At 47.9% G+C, this 12,429-nt stretch overlaps 1 protein-coding gene across 1 annotated transcript in view; it reads right to left on the bottom strand.

Annotated features, from left to right (window-relative positions):
- g (adaptor-related protein complex 3, delta 1 subunit-like garnet) overlaps window positions 1-12,429 on the bottom strand; it is a 330,226-nt gene that overhangs the window by 51,005 nt on the left and 266,792 nt on the right. Inside the window, exon 29 of the mRNA XM_075875995.1 lies at window positions 3,916-4,107. Within this exon, the coding sequence (XP_075732110.1) occupies window positions 3,916-4,107 (192 nt within the window). The remainder of the gene's footprint in view (window positions 1-3,915; window positions 4,108-12,429) is intronic.

The following is a 12,429-nucleotide window of genomic DNA, read 5'->3' on the forward strand; positions in this document are numbered from 1 at the left end:
GCCAACGTAGAAAGCGACCTACTGCACCCCCGGCTGGACTTCTTCAACTGATCTTCATCCCAACCGAACCTTTCTTCCATGTTGGTATAGCTCTTCTCGGTCCTTTTCCCCGAGTCGAAATCGGGCAACAAGTGGGTCGCCATTGCTATAGACTACGCGATGGGTATGCCATCACTCGAGCGCTCCCCACCAGCAGGGCTACCAACGTTGCGGACTTTTTGCTCCACGATGTCATTCTACACCATGGCGCTCCTCACCAATTACTGACGCTCCTCACCAATTACGGCCACGCATTTTTGTCCGGAATGATCGACGACCTTCCGCACTCTTCGTCGACGCAGCACAAGTTGACCACTTCCTACATATCCAAACAAATGGCCTTACCGAACGCCTAAATCGCACCCTCACGGACATGCTCGCGATGTATCTGTTCTCCCACCACCACGACTGGGACATGGCGCTACCTCACCTGACCTTTGGGTACAATTCTGCGCGCCACGACCCTACTGATTATTCACCCTTTTATTTGCCCTATGGCCGTGATCCGACGTTACCACTCGACACTTCCGACCACTACAACGCTGTCAACCGAATATACACGCAACGCTATTGCCCGTTCCGACCACGCACGTCAGATTGCCCGCTCTAAACTTTCAGCTTCGCAAGCCACCCAGAAAGCCATCTACAACAGCCGGCATGTTGACGTTCACTTCTCACCCAATTCTCTCATTCTCCTGAGGTGCCCAGTTCGTCGAGTTGACTTATCCGACAAGTTGTTGTCTCGCTACATGGGTCCTTACCGTATCATCCGCCAGGTAACCGACGTCACCTATGAGATCATTCCTGCATCTGAGACCACAAGCCTGCCCGCAACCACACTCAGTGATGTTGTGCCCATCAGCAGGCTAAAACCTTACCACCTGCCTTCTGAAGAATGTAATTATTGTGCATCAAGATGGCACTTTTACCGCCGGGAGGTAATGCTACGTAGCTGACATATCAGCAGTCAAAAAATCACGAGGAAGTGGTTGATGCTATACGCAACAGTGTCAATATAAATTTTAAATAGACACGCGTCATGTCATTTTTTTGTAACAATATTATTTCTAGTAATTATAAATTGGACAAAAAGATAACTTGCAACCGGCAGGTTCCATACCTGTGAGCTTCTAATAACGCGTTCGATGCTCTTTATTCTTTATTCAATGATTACCCCGCTTAGCCCAAGGCACTGCAGCAGGGGGGTTACAATGTCGAGAAAAACACATCTTCATTAATACAGCACACTTGTTCATTTGATAAGTGATTCCATTCTCTAATGGAACAAACAAAAAACGAATTAGCATACAAATTAGATCTGGTACGGTACTCTAAAATCTTGAAACAATGACCATTTCGCGAAAAGATATAATGAGGACTGTGAAGGTACTTTTCTTTTCGAACGCCGGTTTTACCATGAAATATTTGGTACAGGAGCTTTAGCCGCAGTTTCTTTCAACGCGATGAAAGTAATTCCCACCCTAGTTCATTTTTCATATTGGTGCAACAGTCATTTCTTGAGTACCGGCTTAGGACAAACCTTGCAGCTCTATTTTGTATTTTTTCAAGTTTGTAACTTAAAGTGCTTTGCCAGGGGTCCCACACGGCACAGGCGTATTCAAGCATAGGGCGAATGTATATTGAATACGCCGTTGATTGATTTCAAACATGCCGGTGCTTGTGTCAAGCTGCGCTGTATGAAATTTAGTGACTTGGCGGCCTTTGCAACAACTGAATCAACGTGTGCATTCCATGAACAGTCGGCTGAAAAAGTTACACCTAAATATTTATAATGCGGTTTTTGTGTTACTATACTATTACAGATTACATACTCTGAAGCTAACTTGGTTTTTTTACGCGTGAAAGTAACATGAAAGCATTTATTGGCATTTAATGTCATTTTCCACCTTGAACACCATTCTTGGATGCGCGATAAGTCGCTTTGGAGCAGGGCGACATCACTCTCACTTTTAATTTTTCTGCACACGACACAGTCATCTGCAAACAACCGTATATTAGAATCAATTCCTGAGCAAATGTCATTTATATATATTAAAAATAAAAGTGGCCCTAGGACTGAGCCCTGTGGCACCCCTGAAGTGATGTTTACAAAACTTGATTTTTTTGCCATTTAATACTACACACTGTTGGCGGCCTGAAAGGTAATTATCTATCCACACCAAAACTTCGTGGTCAATGTTTAGCGCAGCAAGCTTACTTAAAAGAAAAGAGTGCGACACAGTGTCGAAAGCTTTTTGGAAATCCAGGAAAAGGCAATCGATTTGTCCGCTATTGTCTATTTCAGATACTAAATCATGGTTAAATTCAATTAATTGTGTTGCACAAGATAAGCCCTTACGAAAACCATGTTGTTGAGACGCCAGCAAGTTGTTTGTTGATAAATGTGCCATTATTTTTTTATACAGAATATGCTCTAATAACTTGCAGGGTATGGACGTAAGTGAAATAGGTCTATAGTTGGTTACGTCTTTCTTGGACCCACTTTTATTAATAGGAACTGTATGTGCAATTTTTCAGTCGTCTTGGAGGGCACCGGAGGACAAAGACTTTGTGTAGATTACGTGCAGGTAAAGAGAAATCGACTCAGCACACTGCTTTAGGACTCGAGGTAAAATTCCGTCCGGTCCAATTGCCTTATTATCGGTAAGTTTGTTTAGTAATGCCCTAATTCCATTCACACTTAACTCTACTGATTGCATTTTCGGCACAGAACCTGTGCATTGCAAAGCACTAGAGCTGTATTTCGGCAAGTATACGGAAAGGAAGTAGTTGTTTAAACAGGTAGCTTTCTAAGTGTCGTCTAATAACTCCTCATTATTGAAGATAATTTTGGTGATTCCCAAGGGGTCTGCTCCATAGCCTTTCATGTATTGCCAGAACGCCTTTGAATTAGTTTTTATTTTGTTTCCAAGTTTTTCAGAATAGTGCCGCCTAGCAAAATAGTGCCGCTACCACTGAGCTACGGTGGCAGTTATGCCCCAGTCAATTTATAGGGCATATATATATATATATATATATATATATATATATATATATATATATATATATATATATATATATATATATGCATTTAAATAAGAGCGTGTCAGTCGGTGCCACCTGTTGCCATCAAGGCAAATGAAGCAAGTTTTTCCAAAAGCTCACATTTGAGTTCATCACATTTTTTTTTTGGCTGGGGTGCTCCACCTGTCACTCATTGTATTGCTACACCGCATTGCTTTGTGGCTTCTAACAGCCTCCGCGGATCTGCAGCGAAATCGAGAATTGGCGCATGGCACCAAAAGTGTTTAAATTAACTAGACTGGTGCTGACAGCTGCTTCAAATAATCCACCCACATTTGCATTGCAAAATACAGGATAACTAAAATCGTTCGAATACCAGACGAGTTCAAAATACCAGACTTGACATTAACGAGGTTTTTCTGCACTTGAAGACTTGGATCCACAAAAAATAAAAATGAATAAATGTATTAAGGTCCATTCACTTAACTCAGCTAACAAAGAAAACATTTTTTAAAGACCCACGTCGCCACTACAACACTTTCTGAGCATGATTAGAGCACTTTCTGAGTGCGCGATAACATTAAAAAGTTCTGCATTCCAAGAAATAAGAGAAAAGGTGCTGAAGGTCACGAGGCACCCGTAACTTATTTTCTCACCCCAGCACCATTCCTGCCGCCTTAGCTTCCAGCAATTTCGTCGGGACGAGAGAGGAGAGAAAGAAATTGCAGCATGCAACAAATATTTTCAACTCCACTCGTGCTGGAAGAGTACTGAAAAATTTTGCAGCCATCGATTATTGGGGCAATAAGCTCCTTAAAAAATAAAGAGAAAGGTTCTGGACAGCTCACTGACTGGTGGCATGCTGGGTGTCATGGGTGTCTGGGTGGCACTGAAGCTGGGCTCCTTCGATGGTGTGGTGATGCCTGGCGCCTCTTCGTACTCTCGCTTGTCTTTGGGAACGTCCTGTTGCAGCAGGGTGGCCGTCTTGGCTTTCTTCTTCTTCTTGCTGCCAGATGCTTCACTATCGTGGTGCTTCTTGCGCCGCTGTAAGCAAAGCATTCCCAGAAATCAGGTACGTGGCAGCTCCTGAATGGGAAGCACCGTAGGCGAAAAAATAAGCTAGTCAACAAAAATGGCTCTACGTTATATAAGACATTTGGGTAAAACAGCAGTATTGCAGTACAAATGGTTATAGTTGACATGCCAACTATAACCTGTGCGTCACTTGGTGGCCCCAACTGCGACTATTTCGAGGAATGCATGTGCCATGAGGTCGCGGTTGTGTAACCAGGACTTGAGCACATCTGGTAGATAGATAGATATGTGGGGTTTAACGTCCCAAAACCACCATATGATTATGAGAGACGCCGTAGTGGAGGGCTCCGGAAATTTCGACCACCTGAGGTTCTTTAACGTGCACCCAAATCTGAGCACACGGGCCTACAACATTTCCGCCTCCATCGGAAATGCAGCCGCCGCAGCCGGGATTCGATCTCACGACCTGCGGGTCAGCAGCCGAGTACCTTAGCCACTAGACCACCGCGGCGGGGCTTGAGCACATCTTCTGAACTGCTAGCTTGCTTCAGTTCTCCGTGCATGCTTCAACCAAACCGTAATGATACATCCATCTGTGCACTTAACATTAGCCACTTCAAAGTATCAATTAATGCCTGTTGCAAGCACAGTTAAGTGCCCCCCCAACTACCATATTTACTCGCATAATGATTGCACTCACATGAAAAATCCCCATAACAAACCGCACAGCCAACCTCAGTCGTCAAAATTTGAATTTTTCTTTTCTCTGCATAATAAACTAACCCCGTACATTCGTCCGCTGCAGTCCCATGCCAAGTGACACCTGGCGCCTCCTTGCCCGTTGAATCTCTTTCATTCTTTATTAGTATTATGCCAACCCCCCCTTGGGCACCTCGGCTCATCCCCCCCCCCCTCCCCCTTCAACTGCCACACGCCGTATAAGTTTCCTTTCTATTTGTGCATGGCAGTGGCACGTATCCAGTCTTTTTTAAAATATCTATGTGCTACAGGGGGGTTCACAAATGGTGCGAGTGTTGAGACATTGCAGTTAACAAGCACACAGGAGCGAGCGAGCCCTTTGAGATCACAGCAGATACCACATTTGCAGTTGAACGATTATGAGAAAAGATAGCTGCGAAACATTTTTACGCCGTGCACGGGCGGCATGGGAACAGCTTGCTAACAATAGCACCTTTAGCCACTGAAGATTAGTGCAGCACAACAAAAAAGCTGAGCGACCTAACTTTTTTGCTCATACCGAAAAAGTTTTCATAAAATTTGCCCCATAAAATAAACTCACCCTCTACTTTTCTCTGATTTTTTGAGAAAAAAATTGCATTCATTACGTGAGTAAATAGGGTATTTGTTTTGCAAATCAGTGAAGGGCCCACTGCACGTTATAGGGCAACACGCGAACCTATGCAGTTAGCTGTTCACTTTGTCGATGGTTCTGCTGCTGATGATTAAAAATATCCGAGTGCGATTCTGTCATAAATGGGCCTTTAAAACACTAACTCGTCGCTCAATTGACATGTTGTGATGCCTGGCGCGATTCTACACAACTGCCACGCAATATTTGATGCGTTAAGGAGACTCTTTCCACTAAACAACACTTATATAGTGCTTTTTCCAATATAGTTTCAGCAAATTTCATGGCTCTGAGGTAAAACACATGCTTTCCATGCATAAGGCCTGCGTTAGATCCTCACTTGGACCCAGAAATTTTTGTTGTTCATTTCACTTGAGTCTTTCTCGACATTGTTGGTCATGGAAAAGATATTTTTTTTGTCTCACAACCAATGCTACCAACGCCCGAATTCCTGCGAAATGAGTTCTTCAACATGATCACATAAAAAAAAAAATCATTCAATTCATTCGCAAAATGAATATTCACATTTCCCCAATATTTGATATCTTCAAGGCAGGACCCAGCTGAGGCCTTGACACAAGTCCAAGCAGGTAGAGAGAAACCAGGATGCCGTGGAGTAATGATGAATCTTGTAGTCCGCCTATGCAAGAATGCTTGTAGCTGCGTGCTTCATTTTGAAAAAAAAAAAAAAAGATGAATGCCTGATTGATATCACCTGCGATATCACTGAGGCCTTCATTCCTATCAAGCAAGGCCCTTCATGTGTCGGTTCACCATCCGTTCAGTTACTTGACAAGGAAATCGCTTATCTGCAAGATGAACACCTCATCAAAAGCTTGCAACCCCTGCTTAGCATCTTGCACCTTCCCTTGTCTCTGACAAAGTCAGCTCCCGAGTCACATTCTCAGTGTTCCATTTTGCTCTGTTTGAAGAACTGTGCATACACAGAGGGACTTGTGTAGGGATGATGGTGATGATGAGGATGTAATGGTGTTTTGTGGTGCAAGGGCCAAAGAACGCCATGTCAATTTATGTTGGAATGCCGATGAATTATGAGTAATAATGTGTTAATGATATCGTGGCTGTAAAAAGACCTAAAAGAGATATATACAACAAATAGAATTTCGGTGCGAGTACTGGGGTGGGCGATGAGCTACATATCGTAGTGGTAGGAGGTTAAAACAGATTAGAGGTAGTTGACAAGACATTAAAAATTGCGATGGTGTTTCGTGAAAATGGCACTAATGCCTTAACAGGGCCCTTGCTTGACCTCAAGGGCTTGGAGACATGCGCCTCTTAAACCAACCGCAGCAGCAGCCTCTCCTGAGAGGCTGGGGTACGGCACTGCAGGGGCAATAACACGCGATATTTGAGATTCGTTTAAAAAGCCTAAAATCGAGCCTGTGCTGAATACCGGTGTATGAGCCAAGGAGTAGCACTGGGTGTAGTGGTATATTCTGTTTATACGCCAGGGGAAAGTACTTTCTTTTTAGTGTGTAAAGTCTTCGGCATTCCAATAATGTGTGAAGCACCGTTAGTGTTTCGCCACACTCACCACAGATAGAAGGATCATAGCCAAGGAGCAGGTTGGTGTGCGTATCGTATGTATGTACTCTTAGTCGGCAGGGCGTGACCTCAGTGCGTCACACTTTACTACAAGGCGGCCATTTTCCTATCTGTGGCTTGATTAGGTGAAGTTTGTTCGAAGTCCTAGTATCCCACAATCGCTACCAGTAGTCCCTCACCTTTCTAGGAACAAATGTTTTAAGATCTAAGGCAGGAACACATATAGAAAGGTTCCTAGATTCCATTCCCATGGTAGTTGCCATTCTGTCAGCAAGCACATTGCCTTCAATGCCCCTATGGCCAGAAACCCAGCATATTGTCACGTGCTTGCCAAAAAGAAAGACAATGGCAGTTGTGCATGTGCCATGAAGGACAATGAAATGAATGAAAAAGAAGAACTCTCTTGCGCATTCTATTAAATAGACCGACCTGCTTCTGGTGTCTCAATCTCTGCGACAAGACCTCTGTTTTGACGTCGTGACACTGGTGGAGGTGCTGGAGCCTAACACCTGATGCAGGACAGTCTTGGTCGGACCCGTTCACCTAGTCCAGAGACTCAGCCCCTCGTCACGACTCCAGTGCACTGATTCAGTCGGCGCCTACTAGGCCTAAGTCCAGAGTCCGCACCTGTTCCGCCTCTTTCCAGCATGGCAGCTCCTACGACATCCACGGTTATCTTGCCATCGCAGACCACTCTTCCCTCGCAGGTGACTCTTGAACATCTTTGCATTCCTGAAGTTTTCCGCGGGGAAGAGTACGAGAGTGTCGAGGACTGGCTTGAACAGTTCGAACGGGTCCCTGTATCCAACCACTGGAGCGAACAGCATAAACTTAGCCGCGCATATTTCGCACTGGAAGATAGTGCTCGCATGTGATACGAGAACCGTGAGGCTAAATTCCAATCTTAGGAAGATTTCCGTCGAAAGCTCCCATCTACATTTTCGAACTCGGACCAACGAATCGCGCAAAGCAACTGATTAAGGCCCACGTGCAAAAACTCAATGAAACAGCCGCCATGTACGCAGAGGGTATGATCTGTCTGTTTCGACGAGCTGACCCTGATGACATGCCCGAGGCGAAGAAGGTGCGTCACCTAATGCAGGGTGTTAAGGAACCACTGTTTGCAGGCCTCGTACGAAATCCACCTACAACAGTAGATGAATTCATAAGAGAGGCGACTGTCATCGAGCGCGCACTGCAACAACGATGCCGACACTTTGACCGCCTGCCGAACCACATGGCAGTAAGTGCTGCAGCTCAGAGCACTGCGTATGCGAAAGTTCCCTGCAACAAATGATTAGGGAAATACTGCGTGAGGAACTTCGGGCCCTCTGCGTTACCCCTACCCAACCTCCAGTCGCATCTGTTGCCGAAATCGTCCGCCAGGAGTTGAGGCAAGCCATTACACCACCTGCGTCAAGTCCTGAGCCACATCCAGCGAGCTACGCTGATGTGGTCCGTCGCCCGCCACCGACAATTGTGGCGATGCCCTTCCAGCCACGACCCTCTGCCGTACCTTGGTAGCAACGGGATTCTGCGAGACGACCACCAGTTCGCCGAACTGACTTATGGCGCATGGCTGACCGTCGACCTATTTGCTTCTGCTGCGGAGAGCCCGGTCACATTGCCCGCTATTACCGTCATGGCGATTCCAGGTTCGGGAACTTTTCTCGTCACGCTTCTTTCCGTGCTGAAGACCGTCGTGCCCGCGATGCCGATCAACTGTCGCCTGGCTAAGCAACCCCACCGCAACGCTGGCGATCTCGATCACCTGCGCGTCACCGTGACTTCCCTCAGAGCTATGCGGACGTCACGAGAGGCCGTTAACCAAGCTCGCGCCAGGGAAACTAACTGCTGTTACCTCGAGGGGCAAAGTTGCCAATCGTCGAGACACTGAAAAGTTCCCCCTATCATCGCAAGTAGATAGGACGACAACGACGACGAATACTAATGCTGATGAAGTTAAACGTGCCGATCTTAGCATTCTCATTGACGGACATCACGTTACAGCACTGGTCGACACTGCCACCGACTTCTCAATCATGCGACAAGAGCTCGCCGACCGCCTTAGAAAGGTCAAGACACCATGGACAGGGCCGCACATAAGGAGCGCTGGTGGTCAGCTGATGACTCCCACAGGTAAATGCACCACTCGTCTTCGCATTGGCGATTCTAGCTTCGTGGCCACTTTTGTCCTGTTACCAGACTGCTGTAAAGAGTTAATTTTGGGCATGAATTTTCTTCAAGATCATGGCGCTGTTATCAACATCCCTCAACATATGGTGACGTTTTGCGCACATCCGTATGCCGGCAACAGCAGCGATGTACCACGCGGCCGTTTGCGAATAGCCGACGATGTGACACTTCCACTGAGATCCTGCTGCCTTGTGTCGGTGTCCAGTGGGTGGCCTTGCTATAAAGATGCGATAGCAGAGCACACAGTCGCTCTTTTGTTCACACAAGGCATTTCCATCGCGAGGGGCGCCCTGGCGCTTACTTGTGGACAGGCAGAAGTGCTTCTCACAAACTTCAGCAATGAGCACCGTCAAATCCAGAAGGGTAACACAATTGCCTACTACGACGATGTAGACCAAGCCGGGAATTGTTTTGCTTTGCAACCAGTTGATGCGACCGTCCACGCCTCAACAACTTTGTCGGTGGACATCTGCTCCATGCTACCGCCCTCTGATAGGAAGCGTCTGCTTGATCTTATACGCCGATTCGAAGACTGCTTTTCGCGTACGTCAAAGGTCCAGCAAAGACCATTGACCAAGCACCGCATCATTACTGAATACAACACGCGACCGATTCGGAAGAACCCCTACCGTGTGGCTCCAAAAGAGGGCACGGAGATTCAAAAGCAAGTACACAAGATGCTTGCGGATGACGTCATACAACCTTCGAAAAGTCCTTGGGCATCCCCCGTGGTTTTGGTTAAGAAAAAAGACGGCAGCTTGCGCTAATGTATTGATTGTCGCAAGTTGAACCAAGTCACGAAGAAAGACGTCTATCCACTGCCCCGCATAGACGATTCACTCAATCGGCTGCGTCATGTGCGCTATTTCTCTTCAATGGACCTCCGAAGCGGCTACTGGCAGAGAGAAGTCAACGAGAGAGATTGTGAAAAAACGGCTTTTGTGACGCCCGATGGCCTTTACGAATTTAAGGTGCTCGGCGCCAGCCACTTTTCAGCGTCTCATGAACACCGTACTATAAGGCCTGAAGTGGCAAACATGCTTGGTCTATCTAAACGATGTTATTGTATTCTCAGCAACATTCGAGGAACATCTCAGCCATTTATTCACTGTCCTCCAAGCCATAGGTTTGGCCGTAAAATCGGAAAAATGTCATTTTGGTTTCAACGCACTCAGCTTCCTAGGCCACGTCGTCAGTCACGAGGGTGTTCGACCTGACCCGGCCAAAATAGACGCCGTAGCGCAATTTCCGTCATCACGCGACAAAAAGGCCGCGAGACGCTTCTTAGGGTTGTGCGCCTCTTAGCGGCGATTTATCGAGGACTTTTCGTCTATTGCAGCACCATTGACACGACTCACACGTGAGGACGTCCCCTTCTTTTGGGGTGAACAAGAGAAAATGGCATTCAATGAACTACGACAACACCTGCAAAACACCTCCAGTTCTTGCGCACTTTGACCGGAAAGCCCCTACAGCACTTCACACTGATACCAGCAATGCAGGTCTAGGTGCCGTTCTGGTGCAGTGGCAAGACGGCTGTGAAAGAGTAATAGCCTACACCAGCAGAACTGTCTCTCGCAAGAAGGAGAACTACTCGACTACCGAGACGGAGTGTGTCGCCGTGGCATGGGCGGTAGTAACGGGCATCCCGATGCGACCGGTCGTATTGAGCCTTCTGACCAGCTCGCGCTTTTGCCAGGTTGGAACGCGCCAGGTCGAGGGCCGCGTCCATCCATGAGCGCAGTTCCGCCAAGTAGCCAGACAGGCTGACCTTCGCAGCGCTTGCCCCGCCTCCGCCTCGTAAGATGCGGTCCATGGGGTTAGGCAGCTCTTTCCCAAAGTTGGGGAAAGCGGGCGTGTACCCTGTCGAGCGATTGACAGTAGACCGCAAGGAGAAGCCGATCTCGTTAAGACAAGCATCCCAATCCCTGTGTTGCTGCACAAAGGCTGTCAGCAAGGGCTTGAGATTCCGGTTTATCCGCTCGGTCGGGTTGGCCTGTGGGTGATACGTGGTTGTTTTATGGCGCTTAATGCCAAAGGCAGCACACGCATCCACAAACACCTTGGCCGTGAAATAGGACGCATTGTCCGTGATCAACTCCGCCGGAAAGCCAAAGCGGGTAAAGACCTCGGTCATTTTGTCCCAGATTACGCGTGCCGTTAACTTCCGAAGGGGAAACAGTTCGACCTACTTCGTGAAGTGATCTGTGACAGCCAGGAGAAAAACATGGCCTCCCTGGCTTCTTGGGAAAGGTCCCATAATGTCACAGGCCGCGACCTACCAAGGTTGTTGGCTGTCGATCGGCTGCATGAACCCGGGAGGCTTGCCCCCGCGAGGCTTCACGCAATGGCACACGCGGCATGAGCGGGCGTAGTGAAGGGCGTCGCGCTTCATTGATTGATTGATTGATATGTGGGGTTGAACATCCCAAAACCACCATAAGATTATGAGAGACGCCGTAGTGGAGGGCTCCAGAAATTTCGACCCCCCTGGGGTTCTTTAACGAGCGTCGCGCTTCATGCCAGGCCAGGTAGCGGAGCGGCACAACTTTCGAAAAGTCTTAAGGCCACTCGCGTGTCTGGCCAACCGCGAGCCGTGGAAATAACCAAGGGTGGCTTTCTTTAGACTGCGGGGTATCACCACCTTGAAAGACTCCTGGGGAGCTTCTTCAGATGGGACGTAGTGCAAGAGAACGCCGTCGGCATCAAGCAGGTACGAGTCCAACGTGCCGCAGCAATACCAGCCTGCATACGGCACTCGGTGCCGACAGCAATACCAGCTGTCTGTTCGCGCCCGGCGGCTTGACCGCCACGCTCCGCTTGGGAGCTCAGCTCTTTGAGCTCGTCAACGAAGTGTTGACAAAACGGATCGTCCTGCTGTGCCTTGAGCAGCTCCTCTCTGCTAAAGATGATACTGGTGGACGTGACAGGGTCTACCTCACCCGAGGCTGTCGACTCGAAAGTCACTTCGCCATCGGGGTTCGCACCTTTCGACCTTTTGGAGCCAGAGGGTACGGGGTCTACTTGATGCGACTGCTCTCGGGAGTGGCGGACACAAGTGCCGCACGCCAAAACGGGGCACACGACAAAGCGTCAGCCACGACGTTCGAACTCTCTTTCCGGTAGCACACAACAAAGTTGTACCACTGCAAGGTCAACGCCCAGCGCGCGAGGTGGCCCGAGGGCTCCCGCAAGCGCTT

Source organism: Rhipicephalus microplus, chromosome 10 (genome assembly GCF_043290135.1).
Source record: "Rhipicephalus microplus isolate Deutch F79 chromosome 10, USDA_Rmic, whole genome shotgun sequence".
Taxonomy (NCBI): Eukaryota; Metazoa; Arthropoda; class Arachnida; order Ixodida; family Ixodidae; genus Rhipicephalus; species Rhipicephalus microplus.